The sequence below is a fragment of the Fonsecaea nubica genome, assembly GCF_001646965.1.
Source record: "Fonsecaea nubica strain CBS 269.64 chromosome Unknown Scaff95, whole genome shotgun sequence".
Taxonomy (NCBI): Eukaryota; Fungi; Ascomycota; class Eurotiomycetes; order Chaetothyriales; family Herpotrichiellaceae; genus Fonsecaea; species Fonsecaea nubica.
Window position 1 is genome coordinate 26,704 of NW_019173768.1, and position 16,643 is coordinate 43,346.

At 52.3% G+C, this 16,643-nt stretch overlaps 4 protein-coding genes across 4 annotated transcripts; 1 reads left to right on the forward strand and 3 right to left on the reverse strand.

Annotated features, from left to right (window-relative positions):
• Positions 1-568: 568 nt before the first annotated feature.
• AYO20_09789 (hypothetical protein) lies at positions 569-2,100 on the reverse strand (the record flags this gene model as incomplete). The annotated part of the gene is made up of 4 exons (XM_022648058.1): positions 569-731; positions 787-1,133; positions 1,181-1,700; positions 1,757-2,100. The coding sequence occupies 4 exons, from the start codon at positions 2,098-2,100 to the stop codon at positions 569-571; spliced, it is 1,374 nt and encodes a 457-aa protein (XP_022495950.1).
• Positions 2,101-5,195: 3,095 nt separating this feature from the next.
• Positions 5,196-6,418, forward strand: AYO20_09790 (hypothetical protein; the record flags this gene model as incomplete). The annotated part of the gene is made up of 2 exons (XM_022648059.1): positions 5,196-5,295; positions 5,361-6,418. The coding sequence occupies 2 exons, from the start codon at positions 5,196-5,198 to the stop codon at positions 6,416-6,418; spliced, it is 1,158 nt and encodes a 385-aa protein (XP_022495951.1).
• Positions 6,419-7,578: 1,160 nt separating this feature from the next.
• On the reverse strand, positions 7,579-8,742 carry AYO20_09791 (hypothetical protein; the record flags this gene model as incomplete). Its single annotated transcript, XM_022648060.1, has 1 exon — positions 7,579-8,742. The coding sequence occupies one exon, from the start codon at positions 8,740-8,742 to the stop codon at positions 7,579-7,581; it is 1,164 nt and encodes a 387-aa protein (XP_022495952.1).
• Positions 8,743-14,975: 6,233 nt separating this feature from the next.
• Positions 14,976-16,451, reverse strand: AYO20_09792 (hypothetical protein; the record flags this gene model as incomplete). The annotated part of the gene is made up of 2 exons (XM_022648061.1): positions 14,976-16,292; positions 16,419-16,451. 2 exons carry the CDS (start codon positions 16,449-16,451, stop codon positions 14,976-14,978), a joined length of 1,350 nt encoding a protein of 449 aa, XP_022495953.1.
• Positions 16,452-16,643: the final 192 nt, after the last annotated feature.

Consider the following 16,643-nt stretch of genomic DNA (forward strand, 5'->3'; position numbering starts at 1 on the left):
CCAGAGCCTGCATTTGCGGTACCTCCCTGCAAGCTAATCATACCACCGCTTGATTCTCTCAAACCCTCTCTCCTGCTGGTGGCCTCCTTATAGGACACGATAGTTGACATGAGCCGCCATCACCCAGACGTCGGCACAAGCCAGTAGAGGGGTGGTCAGATCAGATCACAATGAGTCCACTGGAATTAAATCTCTCTGTCCACAGAGAGAACAAGGACGGGAAGATTGACGGTTGAGGTCTAGTGTCAGTCAATGGCCTGGTGTAACCCCGTGTGTCCAAAGGTATAATCGACGACACCATGTGCTCACGTTACCAATAGTTCTCCAGCCTTCAACGGACCGTTATTCTTGACCAATACTATGTTATTGTATAAAGCGGCGAGGAATGCTTTCGACCAACACCACGGGGAGGACGAGACTTACAGGCCTTACTCATCAGTCTCGAAAAAAGGTACTGTCCGAATATGAGAGAAGCGTAGATTGATACTACCATCCTTCCCTTTGGACGATGCTTCCTCCTCCTCTCCTCGCCGTCTACCAGAATACTTCGTTATTTGCACTCTCAGCGTCATGTCTGATGAATCTCCACGGTTCTGACATTACCCTTGGCCTCGCCTACTCGCCACGCGCACGCTAACTGTCTCCCGCATAGTTGAATCCTATCCGCTGCACAGGCTTCTGCCTTCAGCTCTTGCTCTTTCTCCCCATCCGCCTCACAATATTCCAGCAAGCTGTTGTCGATGTCGAGTGCAGATCTTGAGATTGTGAAACTAGTCCTCCCTGTACTCTGAATCCTCCTGTTCCTGTCGCAGTTCTTCCCTCTTCTCCTCTTCCTCGAATCGTCTCAACCGCGCGCCAGAAACTTCTTCCGGAGAAGGATATCGAGGATGCTGTAGCTGTGGCAGTTCAACTTCGTCGTCGACAAAATCAACACCCTGCTCACTGCTGTTTTGATGCCTCAGAGCCCGTTCGAAATATGTACAGAGTTGTGATGGTGTGATCTGAACCTTGGTGAGGTGCTCAGGTAGATCATTGATCTGTTCAGCTATCGCCCTAGTTGGTGCGAGATACTCGAGGGAGAGGCAGAGTCCTGAGAAATCGGTATTTGGGACACCGTTCTTGTCGCAAAAAACCTGAATTTTGGTCAGCTTGAAACCGTAGAAACACCCTGCCAGCTGACCTCTTCTTTCACTACTTGCTCAACGGCTAATTTCACCTTCCCTGTTCCTGAGGGAGTGAACTTTGATCGCCACACTGATACTGTAGCCTGTTTCCCTTTTGGGTATGGAAATTTGTAGCCAATAACACAACGGATACTGCCCTTGCTACCCACGATATATTCTTCTGCAAGGATGGGAAGATCTTCCTTTCGCTGTGAGTGCGCGACCTCGATAACGATACCGGGAAATTTGGCGGATTCGTGATGTAGAGAACTATCAGGCCCCTTATTGCATTCAAGCTCCTTTTTAGCGTCCCCTGTTGCATCCTTCTCGGTGGCCATCTCGGCGTATCCGTGGAATGACAGCGTATTTGCGGCGGAAGCGGTACTCTCAATGTTCTTGACAAACTCATGAATGAAGGGGTGTTGAGATGCACGCAGCTGGGTAAGTATTTCAATTGCGACCATCTGGCTGAATACCGCATGGAGACGTGTTTCGAGGCCCATCGCAAACTCTTGTTCGAAGACAGAGTAAAACTTCCTGAAATACTAGTTTAGCTTCAAGTCACTGAAGGGACAAACTTCCGGAAACCTCACTGTAGAGTGTCAAAAGGCTTGTTGTCCGAGAAGAATTCCACGAGTTGACGGTAGGTAGCAGGTGTCAGCTTGAATCGCACCCAGGAGTATGGTTCGACAAAACATGAGGCTAAGGAACCTTGGACGCGACGCACTGCAGCTTCGAGTTCTTGATTGCGATCGCTGGGGGACGAGGCCGCAGTCATGCCCCGAGAGGCTTCACTGCGGAGGCGCGACTGCTCTAGGTCTACAGGCGTGCTCTGTGCTGTTAAGTGTTCCCCAGGAGGTCGCATCTCAAAGGGTTCACGCCGGTAATGGCGCGTCGACGACAGAAGCCTGGTATTATTGTCGTGCAGATAATCCATCCTTCTTGTCGGCGGCATTTGCTTGAGACGATTCAAGAATGTGAGACAACGTCAAGACATGTCACAATGTGAACAAGAGGAAATGGATTAATTAAGGTTAACGTCAGATCATACAGCCATACACGAAATGCCTCCGGTCGAGCACGAAGGACTATCAGTGCAAATTGTTGATGTCACGTGCAGCACTGACGTCCTGCCGCTGTCTGCGCACCTTGAATATGTGTGCACTTCTTACACAGGAATTTAGCAAGGAGGCTGACTGCATTGGCTCCGGAGTCATCTACGAGACGTCATTTTTAGCTTGTCGCTTATCAACCGAGAATTCCTTTAGTGGTCCCCGTGGATCGGATCATCGGAACTGAAAGTCAGCCATCGGCCCCAGAAGCCGCGCTCCCCACCAGACTACAACCAGCAAGTGTGAAGATGAGCTGCTCACTTTAGCGGCTTTTCGACAGATGGCTCATCCGCATGGCTTGTTCTCACGGTGGACTCTTAGTTCCGACGCGCCACCCGACTTCCATGGTCCACACTACCTAAAACGCGAGATGATGGCGTTGATGACCACAACCCAGCCCCTTCGTCCAAAACAGCATGTTCAGACCAGTTTCTGCTCAAAGAAACTACAATCCAGTCAGCTCCGAATGACCCAAACGATCTCTTCCCTCTCGCTCCTTTCTGCGAGGTGCGTCCTCAGTCCTTATCATTCTCCCAGCACTCGCAAAGAAGAAAGAGGAGGGCCGGGTTACATTCAGATCCATTCCGACGACACATGGTGTCTTTACATTGGTCTCTGATACTGGAAACGTGGTAGCTGCGCTGAAGCGGACAGCGGAAATCTTGGGTCTGAAAATTGGATTTGCGCAACGTCAGATGCTCCAGCATGATCGTGTACGTGAGATGCAAATGACGCATCTCTTACCCATGTAGCTACAGTGTACTGATTCACTGACACGACGAGTGATGTGAACACCAGCATTTTAATATATGTATTTCCAAGTCTACTGCCACTTCTCCCCATTTTGTTCCCACACGATGTTCGCCTTCCGATGCACCGCGTTTCTAACGAGTTTGCTTGGGCCCTGTTGCATTGCGACAACGCTTGGGCTACCGAAATCTCCCGTGGTTGGTGCATTAGCAGACTGATTTTCTCCTCCGACCGATGGCTATACCCTCTGGCCAATGTCGTGTAGGAATTGAACTGCTCTAGCCATGTGAGGCCCCGGCAAGTGGCAGAGCCGTCTGTTGTGCCCATCTACCGACGGAGGTTATGAGTACGTTGTTCTCAGGTCCCGAATATTTCTCCCACTCACAAGCTTGTTACGCACACCAAAAGAAATGCGGTGGACTGACAGCTCAATGATGAAGGTCAAGCTGGCACTAGTGCATGAGGCGACACTCGAACGAAGCGATTGGCGGAGTCAGTGAAATAACCCGCACAACCGCCGAGAAACATGGGCGGGTCTCGAGGTATTGCGGACGCAAACGGTTGGAGAAGCCCCGTGTAAGAGCGAGCGCCACAAGACTAGCATGCATTAATAATGGCGTTCCAGACAGCTGCGGATGCTTGGCCAAAAAATCCAACCAAAGCGGGAAAGGAGCCAGCCGCACATGTTGCGACGGCGTTGTTTGAGCAAAGGAGACGACGAAAGACGCATTATTTTGCCACAGCTAGGTGTGGAAGTCCATGGCAAGAAGGGTCGTGTAACTTTGCATTGGCTATTCCAAGAATAGGAAGCTCGAAATGGGAAAAGAAGCAATCAGCATTCGGTCCGTGCTCGCCAGGCTTCTCCTTCCTCATTCCTAACACCCAGCAACCTGTCCTCCAGGAGCAATTTGTCAACGCATCTGTATAGGATCCTATGCTCTTATCGCCCTCCTGAGTATATCTATGCCACTGGCTACGCAGTCGTCATTGCCGCAATTCTTGCAATCGTGGTCACGTAAGCTAGGTCGATGAGAGTCGTCGGTGGAGGCTGATCTGCGCATTGCGCAGTTTGGATGTGCGGTATCAAGCCGTACGCTAGGAGAGTGGACACATAAAGCCTGCTCTGACGAAGTTTTAGGGACAATAGAGCAGGGTATGTTTGTGGAATGCAGCAGACATGGTGGACGGGAGTGACAAGACGAGTAGGTTATTCCAAAATTGCCGTGGCTTGTGCAACTGGCCCTGACGTCACGTAGCAATAAGCATATGCCGAGGGAATTCCCCGCACGGCTTCCCCGCATTCTTCGAGGTGCAGCAGTTGTTCGACAGCAACTGAGGACTCGCTGTTGATGGAATGTGGTCCAAGACACTTGGACCACCCAATCAGGTATTGATCTGTCCCTATTCTCCTACTGAACACTAGCGGTATAACTGGAGACTCCCAGCTTCAGTGTACAAGCTCGATTGTTGAGATGCGGCGGCGCAGTGCATGTCCATGTCCTAGACCTTTGACCACCGCAAGCCCCAAAGTATCTCTGTTTTCGTCGTCATCCGCTTGCGGACATCCTAGGACAAAGAGATGTTTGTTACCCCCTCCCAGCATACGGAAGGATCGGAGCGCCTCTCAACACTGGTGAGGTTTTCCCCTGAGGGGATATTCACTCATTTTATGCCTCGGGGTCTCGAGGCAAGCCACAGGGGAGAAATGTCGGAGGTCAATGATAGAAACGGCCATCGGAACGCAATCAATGACACCTGTGGGTGACTCAGAAGCACGCCCAAGGAGGTTCCGGACGCGTCCTCGTTGCACAAAAGGACTGGAGAAGAACAAAGCCCGAGACGTTAAAGTCTGGCCGCTAGGACAGTGTCCGCATCTATTACAATCGCGACGCCTTCACGCAAGCGGAAAAGGAAGCGCGCAATAGCAAAGGAGAACGTCTTGCTTGATTACCTGGCTTCATCGCTCAACGTCATTTCAATTCCTGGACGAAAGCAGTGAGAAATCCTGCCTTGTCTGTCCGTTCGCGGCCATGGTCTTGCCAGTTGGTTATGTTGTCAAGAATTCCGAACCTGTTTTCTCTTTTTCCGCTCTACCACTTCTCCATCACCTCCGTTCCGCCAAGATTACATCGTGAAGCTTGACGAAGACGGCCCAGAGGACCACAACATCATGGGTGAGGAACGGACCGAGAACGAGGTCTTGGAGTTGACAGATGAGTTACGAGAAGAGTTTGCGCTACACGCTCGATTATACAGTGTGGATTACTCGAGTAAGATCTCTGAGATTTCTGCGCAGTCCATTAACCCCAATGAGTCTCACTGACATCAACATCAGACCGCGAAATCAGTGAGGCCCGGGACCGTTGGACGCCAGCAAAACGCCGCCTCTACAGCGTGTTCGAATGGGACCCGAACGAACCAGGCAGCCGTCAAAACCTCAGTGAGTGGAAGGCGGATCAGAGACAAGCTTCTATGGTGACCCCGGCCAAATTTTGCGAAGTGATCGGCGGCCTTGATCTCTTGGACCATCTAGACCTGAAATCCTACCAGGACAGGATGGATACGGTAGATGTGATCCCATTCCCGCTTTTCAAGCATGGAGGAGAGTATCTTTATCTCGAATGGGCCCGATGCTCTCACTTTCCACAAGATCTGCACCCTACGCAACCCGCTAGCCGCCAATACCGGACATGGGGTCAACGAGACGTTTGGGAGGACTTCGACGCGCGTGAGGAGGGCTGGTGCAAGTTTGAACCCCCAATTATTATCCCTCAACATCTCCGGACCTCAGAGGATACAGAACACAGCTCAGCCCTACATTACGCCTATGTAATTGGCACGATTAGTTCTGCAGAATTATACACCATCGACGATGTATTTGACTTGGACCCTGCCCCTTTCAAAGTCTTCCTCCATCCCGTCGACAAGAGTTTTTGGATAGTTTTCGATGTTCATCCTTCTATGCAACCTTTGGATGATCCGCCCTCGTACAGCTATGAATGGGACAGCGATGATTCGGACGGCCCAACAATACGCGTATGCGACCATGAGATTTGGGACGAGCTCGAACCTGCACCTCCTGTCGTTGCTTGGCGCATACCCTTTTCTGACATGCAGCGTATCGCACAGCGGCGCAAATATATTCGTGGTTTCGTTAGCACGGCCATACAGGACAATGATGGTCCCGTGCCGCAAGTGGTCGTGGACGGGTATGATCCTATCTGGAACAGCCCTGATGTCCCGCGACCACTGTTATATCCGCCAGGGAAAGATTGCTGGGCGAAGTACAAGGAGGAAATTTTGAAGCCAGCGGCCTTAGCTGCTCGTCGTGGATCCAGCAATGTGGGGGAGTTCCAACAAGACCCTGGACCAAACGATCCGTCAGCCGACTAGATCTGAAAGATTCGTCCACACCTAATGGGGTTGGTCAACCTTCAGTGGAAGCCAACAGTCTTGGGTGGGGATGGGGGTTCATATCTTTGTGACCCAAGTCTGTTTTGGTGTTTTTCTTTTTGTTGTTGGAGGAGGGAGACCGAAGAGTCTGTCAAGTGTATTGGTCCAAGTATTACCTGGGTCTCTTATGTTTTGCTCCTTTTGCCTTCCCACATTTCCCATGACGCGGAGAACATGGGGTAAAGGTGGTGCCTGAAAGCCGGGTTATGTTTGTCGCTATCTCAGATCTAGTCCATGATTGTATTTTACTGTCCCCCGAGAAATCAAGTTGCAAAACTCTCCCTGGAGAACGCAAACATGAGCAAGTCACTGTAAAAGGCACTCGCTGCTCGACATGATGACCGCGGAAATAGAGCACCATGCAAAGTAATGACGTGCACGTATTGATTCACAGGCTGCGCGATCTGGAAGTCCCTCTTTGCGGGGATTGAGGGCGATTGGCGGTCTTGAGAGGAAGAAGTACTGAGATGTCTTACTCTCATCCGCTTTTGGTGCTCCCAGCTCAATTCTTGTCTCTATTTCATACTTCTCCAGTCGTTCCACCGGTGATCTCATCCTGCCACTCTCCTCCTATACTCTGCCTTGAGGTGGACCTGACGCAAACATGTTTGTTTGTCGCTCCCAAGGGGCGAACTACGCAAATAAAACGCCAAAGAGTGTGACGGGGGAGATTGAGCAAAAGTAACTGCTGAGGAAATGCATAGTTTCTATCTTGATGTATTCTCAGTCCCAGCACTCGTGACCAGGTAGCTTTTTCCAAGCTTGCAACCATGTCCACCCCTAAATGTTGTCACAGTATCTAACAAAATCTCTCTGGTATATCTTTCCAGGAAGCCACCATCTCCTTCCGATCCCACAATAGACATTCCACCTCGTCAATGCTAGCCCTCTGCCTCGTCGACGTTGCGGACGTTTCCGGTGATCATAATCAGGCCGTTGCCGAACCCCAACCACTCCATCCTGGTGTGAATTTGCGGCTTGGGTGAAGGCAAGTGAAACATCGACGTCAACACTTTCGCCCAGGTACATCCTTCGAGCACTTCTCTAGCGTCTCTGCCCTGCAGAGCCACGAATCAATAAGCCGTGTTCATCCGATCCAGTCATGTGTCCGTCACTGTTGTTGGTGAGCTAGTTTGTCCCTCTTTGTTGTTGGGTGAAGGAGTGTTGTTAGTGGTTTGTCTCTTCTGGCCAGACTGTTGGCGACGATGTTCTAGCTGCATGTGGACGTCGTCTTCGGCGCAGTTCATGATTTCGAAGAAATTCTTGTCAGAAGGCCCGTTAATCTGGATACCCCAGTTGAATAAGTGAGAACATTTGAGGCACGGAACACGCCGCCTGAACCTCTTTTCCGCGTCTCCATAACCCACACGGTATGCTATTCCCGGTTCCTGTCGATGGTCGAACGGTGTCCACCCGCGTTCGGTGAGAAGTCTCTTGAAATTTGCTGCATTGGCCTTGCGTGTTTGACCTCCAGGGTTCCCGGCGGTACCTCTGCTGGCCTCCTCAATGGCCTTCAGTTTAGTCGATTGGTCGAACAAGCGGCACTTTTTCCCTCCAAGACGGCAAAGACGCATTTTGCGGAACTCGTTGGTGACAGAATCGAACGGGTACCATTGCATCTTGCATTCCCCCCACACCATTCCTTCCTCGACAGCGCATACGAAAATGGTGGCAGGAAGGCCTGTGCCTAGTGTGAAATTGGGCGTCGGTTTTTTGGGTAGTTTTAGCTCCAGCTGCTCGAGCACTTGTCCTTGGAACCAATCTAAACGATCTTCACCAAGATATGTTGGACGTCGTTGTATGCTCTCGTAACGCAAGTCGAGAAGCAGCCATAGGGCCGAGACGGTTGCGATTTTCCACTCCTTTTTTTCTAGGTCCAGATTTGGTTGTTCCTCGAGGATTGTCGTCCTCAATTCCTCCAAGGCTGCGTCAATGGTCCTCAGTCGGGGCCCGTGCCGGTGTTCTCTATAAATAGTCCTGTTACCTTTGAACCCGGTGGTCCAGTGGGTTATACCATCATAAAAAAGCCCGAGATGGTTCAAGAGGTGATTGAATGTATCGGATTGGGTGTTGAAAGGAGGCTTGAAGTTGGCGGCCGCTTTGCCAATTGCGAGCATGGTGGAGATCATGATATCAATAGCATTGAAGAAAATGGCCGGGGGCTGTTGATTACCACGCGGTCCTCGCCGTCGGCGAATGGTGGGTTTGTTATGCTCGAAACACCATAGGTTGTGGACGTTGAATACCTGAGTGGTATATGCCATTGAGGTCGATTCGAAACAACGATTTTGTAGCAAATGGAATATCGTGGATTGGGAGGTCAAACAGATACACTGCCAAAAGGAAAGAGAGCCAGCTCAATAATAGAGATTGTGGAAGGATGATTGTGAAGGACATGCTTCATACGGCCTTGCCTGGGTTCCTTATATGTGCTGTCTTCATCAACAGCAGTATACAAACCTCGTCGCTGCCCGGAGCAATGTTCTCACTGCTTGTGCCTGTCTCTTTGTGCCATCAGACCTGTCTCAAACACACAAGTGCCTTCTGACAATCTGACACAAGACACACTTCTGGCCCACACTGGAGAGGCGTACAATGAAACACCCAATCGGGGCAGTGCTGTGGTTCCAGTCGTGGTCTGTATTTCATCGTGTGCGAACGGCGAGTCCCAATGGCCCCGGGAGGTCTGGTCTGTGGACGTGATGCGCGGCGGAGTGCAGAGCATACTCCGGGTCAAACACTTCATTTTGCCTGGCTTTGGAAGGAACGAGGGCAGTGGAGGCGGAGGAAATGTACATCTCTTTCTTACCTTGCATCTTGCATGTAGTCGCGGTGCGTCCTCAGCTCCCATAGGGTGGTTGAGACAACTGTTGAGGAGGAGACCGGACGGCCCAAGCCCCATTGCTAGCATACCTGGCTCAGAGAGGCAGCTGAAAGGTCGTCCAGTCACAAACTGGAACTATTTGTTTCTTTGTTGATGTCTCCAAATGAGTAGGAATAGGCCAGGTTATCGTCCGGGCTTACCACACCCCAGAGAAAGCCCCTTTCGATTTGTCTCACGTGCATCGCCTGGTAGCGGCGCCCGAATCAAAACCAAAAAGAAACAAAAGATTAGACAGTGAAACCATGGAAAACCAAAACAAAAAGCTCACTCTTTGTGCGGGGATCTCCTGTTCTACCCGGGCCTTCACAGTACGCACATGGTGTCTTGCGCCTTTTATTTCGCCCCTGCAAATCCATTGTCTTTGTGTCTTCGAATGGGTCTTTGTTGACTCAGTCACCCCTTTTCAGGTCTTGGACTCTTTATTTTATTTTGTTTCCCCCATCGAACACGTCTCACCCTTGGTGAAATTGGAGTGGGAGACGGGTAGGGCGTGTCTTACCGTCGGGGAATGCAAACAGATGCTGAAAGACAGTGCGTGTGCGGGAATAGTAAGCCCTCCGGAAATAATGGATCTGTTTCTGTTTGGTCTTTTGGGAGATTGAGTGCTGGGAGTGAAGCGAAGGCGAAGATGGAACAATGAAATGGACCCACAATGGGCTGTATCTGTGTAACAAGAAGAGAGAGGGAGGGAGAGGTGCGCTTGGAGCAGTGGAAGTGGGTGGGCAGTCCATTCCAACAGGGAAGGTAGCGCCGAGTGGGTCATGTGACCACAACTGCGAGGAAGCGAAACAGGGAGAAAGGGGGTTGACGGAATAACTTTGATTGTAGGTGTCGCCGAGAACGGTGGACGAAAAGGCAAAGCTGTGAGGCTATAGGGTGGAAAGGGACGGGGAGGGATGGACACAAGTCCCATCTCTCCATTTTTTAAACTCCTCTAGTGGCGCTGTATCATACGCCCTATTGGCTGTGACCCCTATAGGTCTAGCTAGCTAATCCACGCTATACTTCTGATTGACTACAACCTTCAATACGCCCGATTGGCTGCTGTAGGAAGCGTTCCTGCATCCCATAGACCCAGACAAAAAGACTGCCTCCACCGCCACCACCATCACCTTTTCGTCACTTACCCCTTCTCTCCCTCTTCAAGTCTTCTACGGCGGAACGAGATACTGAGAGAGTGAACACGACAGTGGATTGTAGGCCAAAAGGTGGGTAGTCGAGGGGAACGGAAGCCCCGTTTTAGCCACGGTAGCCAATCACCGATTGGGCCAAAGCTGCCGCCGCTTTGCACTTACCTGCTTCAAGGGAATCTACCGAGTATGGCATGCATTTTCTGGCGCAGACAAAAGCGGCGTCGATAAATCTCCACATTGAGACTGGTGGGCTTAGGCTGCCTTTGTCCTCAACGGCCTGAACCGCGCTGCCTATGAGGACCGTGATACATTGACAAAACCCTGGGTTGCTTTCGCCAACTCCCATTATCACTGATAGTCACGCCTGTTCTGTCTCATTTCCAACCCAACAGCTCAATAACTTGACGGATTCAGAAACGGCTTTCCTCGTTCTTTGAGATCCTGTCGAGTGAAGTCTTTGACGACAACCAGTCACGTCTGCCACATTCCAAATGAAAGCTTGCCTCGGTGAGCGCCCCAGCGGGTCCAGATGACAGATCTGCGCAAGCTGCTCCTCGTCTGATGCCCCCAATAGGCGCAACCTCTCTATCGGCGGACAACGGTTGTAAAATCCCCAACGCTCGGCCCTGTCTCTCTCATCTACGGTCACCAGATCCCTGGAGCTATGGCAGTCACGTTACCACCTCTCCTATACTTCGTCTCGGTCACACTCCCCAACACAATTGGATGTGGAATACTACGGCATCGTTGAGACCGGGTGGGCAGCTCGATCGTCAGCTACTCTCCAACACAAACCTCACGGGATTGGCCCCCAGACGACCGAGACGGAGTGAGAGAACGAAGACAGGCGGAAACTCTGAAAATAAACCCTGAATGGCTGTCAAGCTGGAATCTTGCCTAACAAGAAGTCCAAATTTCGTTCGCAAGCGTCTGGAGGATCGCGATATAGGCACCGGCCGGAGAGCGTTCGAGTCAAGGGAGAGCAAGATGGGAGAGGAAGATATGGAACAGAATAGCGGACACCGAAACATTATGCGACGAGGAAGCCGGGCGTGACGTGTGAGAATCAAAGGATTCGAGTTCGAAGAGGACCCCTTCAGAATCCCGGCCTTCTGATCTGTCTTCGGCGAAATTGGTTTCTGGAGACTCTTTGCTTTTGAGCCTCACCCCCTTTCTGGCTCAGCGTGCGACCCGGTCGACAAAGTCACTATATCACTCGTTCGACTTATCTTTGCTATCTCTCGCTGTGTCAGGCGACCTACTGCCCATCCGCGGGCCCGTGCGATCGACTGCCCCGGGATTATCTTCACACAAACTCATCCATCCTCGACCGCGGCCACAAACTTGAGTCTGGTGAATAGACTTCGTCGATCTTCGTGGGTATCTCTAAAGAGCTAGAGTCAATTTGACCTTGCCACCAGAGTCCCAGGTTGAAGATGGAGGAAGTTTGTGAACATTACCCGCTGAAACCGACTCCGTGAAAGACACCTTGGGGATCCACGTGGAATGGGGGCGAACCTACTCTAGTCCCTCGCGAGCACAACGATTGCCTCACGGACGAGATGCGGGAAGCCAGACCGAATATGCCTATCTGCTTACCGAGTACCTCATGCGGGATAGTTCATCTCTGTGCTGGTACCCTTGGGATCGCCAAGCCCGAGCCATGCCGAACAGTCGATTTCTGTCTATTTCCCCTGACCGGGCACTTCGACGATTGCGCACTGGAATACCCAACCCATCCCGGCTGAAGATCTGTGTCCATGTATGCATGATACTGAACAACGCTGAACGAAGTGCGTCATTTGTGGAGCAGAAGAAGGGTGTCATCTACGCCGAGCCGATGACTTTGACAAAGCGCCGTCGACCTGTGAACGAAGGGGGCTGCCGTCTGGACATCGAGCGTGTGAGTCATTGACCGTCCTGCGATCAAATTTAAAGAGCACCCATCACTAGCGCATGCTTCCTGTTCCCGTGTTGCCCAGTATTGGGCGGCGTTCAGTAAGGATAAAGCGAAGTGACGAGAGTGTTTGGGTGCTGCATTGGAACGCTCCGCCAAGACACGCCAAGACGCGCGGATAAACTACGGCCAGCCATCTACGGTCGCCAGACTTTCCCCATTCATCATCAGAGAGGAGAAGTACCGAGATGCCAGAACACACCATATAAGTCTTACCCAGCCATCGCCACAACAGACCCTTCGGGGAGGAAATCCCAAGCTTGTAGTGACTCCAGCGCCCATTACCATCCCCTCTTTCATTCACCGCAGCCGTCGACACGTGTATGAACCTCTGCAGACACAAAAGCCTTACTAGTAGGTGACCCTCGTCCGGCTGACGTGCGGATGCGCCCATTTTGAGGCGGCCAAAGATAATACCATGAGGCTGTTCTTCCGACACACACAGATTTCGACCAGAGAAGCGCCAGAGAGCGATTCAACCACCAACGTCGGCCGAGAAACCTCGACCAAAGAGACTTTACAGAGACGCTCACCCACAACTTCTTCCTTCCCTGCACGACAAAAGTTGGAACGGTCTCGATCTTTGATGAGGTCATGTACTGCCCGCCAATAACGGCACATTTACTCTGTCGGAGCTGTGTGTATATATACTACGACTCGTTTGATGACTGGCTCAAGTGGCACTACGAAGATGGTATACCATCCACCTCTCATCTCTTAGGGATTCGTGATGCCGAGGATCCTTGGCTCGATATCGAGTGGCTTATCAGGCGCCGACTGACCTCCTCTGCATGATGCATCCAAAAAGGTGGGTTCGGGATTCTGAATATGTTTCGATGACGGGGTAGTGAACCTCGCTGAATCCAGTGACATTGATCGCTCACGAAACGCGATCACGTTGGCTCTTGATTGCCACCGATTTGTGCGGTATCTGAGATCTATGTTGAGAGAGGCCCGCGGGAAATGGGTCCGCATACGCTCCTAGGTACTGACCGCATCGACTTTACCAGAACATATATCGCCGCCGCCGAGTCTTACTCGTCCTGCGTTCTCGTTCTCCCACCGATTCGCGAATGATTCGATCCTCCGTCTCCACGAGTACTTCGCCATCGACTGCGTAATAGCGCATCTACTTTATTTGGGCGCAGCTGCATTGACAATTACTCTGGAAGCGTCTTTGTTCAAAGAGGACAAGTCAGCAGCCCGCACATCCCCATTTGGGACATTTTCACCGCCTTGTAGATCCAGGGCTTGGGGTGGGGGGTTGAACGAGTCCGCGCTTCTTGACTATTGCAACGCCGCATGAAACCTGGGGGAGGGCAAGGGGGCGACATTCAGGATGGATCGACAGATAGATGGGTCGAGGTGCCTGACAGACAGACCCGGTGAGGTCTGCGATCACCGCACCGCACCGCACTGCAATGTCCTTAGCACGGAGCTCATCGCAGCGAATGATGGAGGAGTTGGCCCTTCCCCATTGCTGACCGCGGAGTCATGCGCGCCACTGAGATAGCCAATGCCAGCCCCCAAACATCGATCTCCCCCTGACTTATTTCCCCTTTGTGATACTCCAGTGGGAGGTGGGAATGGACAAGTGAAGAAGGTCTCGGACACGGAGGAACCAGGTACGAAGGAGAGAGGTAGGTGAGTGGGAGAATCAAACAAGGGTTAATGGCCCGGACAGGGGATGGACTTGATGCAGGACCAGTCCGTTCGATCGGGATCCCTACAGACCTATAGTCCTACATAACTACCTATGTACAGCAGCAAAGTAGCTAGTCGGCAAATCCCTGAGGCTGCGCGGCGCGTGCGATGCTCCGTAAATCTCCAACGATGATTGGCGGGTGTGGATTTCGGCAGATAAAATCATCTCGACGACAACTGCGACTGTGTTTTCCCCCAGCAGCCCAGGTACTGAGGAACGATCTTGACAGCCACACTCACCCACACTGCTCAGGCACTCGAGATAACTACTCGGTAGTCATGTAGGTAAACCAGGTTCCTAGGTGCACTGACTTTACCTTGGCACATTGCACATTGGCACATTGTCATACAGCCAGACTGCCAGACTGCCAGACTGCCAGCAAAATCCCGACCGAGCACTTTTGCTTGTCCACAGGTTTCTCAGACCCAAGTCCAGCGCACTGAATAACCTCAGTTCTCAGCGAACCCCTTTCTGCCTGTCTGCCTGTCTGTGGTGTCTGTTCGTTCATTTCGTTTCTTTGTTCACCATCTCCCCTCTCTCAGTGTGACAAATATCACCCCTTTAGTAAAACCCAACGAGACACCAACGCAGCCAACCCTAACCTCAATAACACTGAACCCTGAACACTCAACGCCGAGACCAGGATGGACGGACAGCGGACCAGGATCAACAGGGATGAAAATATCCAAGATACTCACATCCTCCATCCCACTCCCCAGTGACTTTGACTTTGTTTCCATCCATGTATCTATGAATCCATCCATCCATCCCGGACAATCATTCATGGTCCCAAAAACCTTGGAGAATCCGTCAAGTACTCAGTCCATGCGCAACATGACATCTCGCTCCTTGTCCAGCTCGTCCGCGTCGCACGCAGCAGCATCGGCGAGGTGGTCTGGGCCTGTGGCTGCACCGAATCCGGCGTCGTCAAAGCCAGTCCAAGGGTCCGCGCCAGGACCTGCGCCAAATCCAGCCGCGAAGTCGGCATCGAACGCATATTCAGTCCCCAGTCCTGTCTGCTGTGCTGGACCGTGACCGTGGCCGTGGCCGTGATCACCGAAATATCCACCGCCAATGAATCCATACTGCACCGGCCCACCTATGGCGCCCATGTCGTCCACGTCGCCCATATCGTCGGGATAATGCTCCGTCGTGGTCGTCGTCATCGTCGTCGCGGTACTCCTGGCCTGTTCCCTCCAAAACTCCATCTCCAAGACCAACGCCCTCTCACGTCTCGCCCACTCCATCCCGCACGCCCAGTACGTCTGCCTCTCCTCCTCGGTCTGCGCCAGTCTCTGTTCCAACACCTCGACCTCGTGGCGCAGGTCGCTGTTCTCCCTCGCCGACTGCACCAGGTCGGCGCGCAAGTCATGCAGTTGTTCGGCCGAGATGACCGTGAGTTTGCCTGGTTGCTGCTCCGCGCCACCTTGTTGTCGTTGTTGTCGTTGTTGTCGTGGTCCCTTGGTCACGTTCCCAGAGTTTCCCTTTGTCTCTCTGCCGTCGGCATCATCGCTTCGCGCGCCTCTAACTGGGTTTTGCATCCCGACAACATTGCCGGCATCATCACTAGTAGTCATTGTGGTGGTTTTCACTTTCTTGTTACCATGATTACCAACAAAGTCACTGGGAACGTGTGTGTCGTGTCGAGTCTTCTGGGTCTGAGTCCTCGCGAACAAAGGCGCTGGTGTACGCGTAGGTTTAGGTGCTGCTGACATATGTGCTGGTGCACGAGCAGTTGCCGGCAAAGACATTGACATTGCTGGTGCTGCTGGCCCAGCCACAAAGGCCGGCGCCGACACAGAAGAAAAGGGAGAAGGTCGCGACGGCGCGATTGAGGCAGTCGACTGATGCTGCTCTTGCTGCTCTTGCTGCTGGTTTCGAGTCTGCTGCTGCTGCTGCTGCTGTTGTTGCTGTTGGACTCTGCGCTTGCGCGGCCCGGCCTTCTTCTGCGGAAGATTCGACATGACCAGCGGCACGCCAAACTTGTCGCGCGCGACGGGTGTCAGCCAAGTGCGTCGTCGTCGGGGAGGCTCCACGCCCATGACTGCCTCATGCAGGGCCAGTCCACGGCGGAGACGCTCGACGCGTGGAGTCTGATCGAGCGGCTCTCCAACGGGGATCTGTGGTCGCTGAGCCTATGCATGGCATTCATTGTCAGCGTTGAGTCCACCCCGTTCATAGTCACGACTACAACATGTTCTTTTGTGCGCGCGCAGACTTGTCGCGAAGGGGACGCAGAGGCCATGGATCAAACAACTCACCTTGTCCTGATTGCTCCCGCCGGGTTCTGCCATTGTTGCGGTGTTTCAAAGACGATGACAAAGTTTTTGGAATGAACAACGAAGGTGAGAGTGAAAAAGAAAAGGGAAGGCAACCATTTGTTCTTGTGAAAAGTGACTTGATCGCGGTACCGGCAGCGGCGCGTGATAGCGAGTCCTAATGTCCCAGCACAGGGTGCGGTTGCGGTAGCGTGATGCCAGTGACAC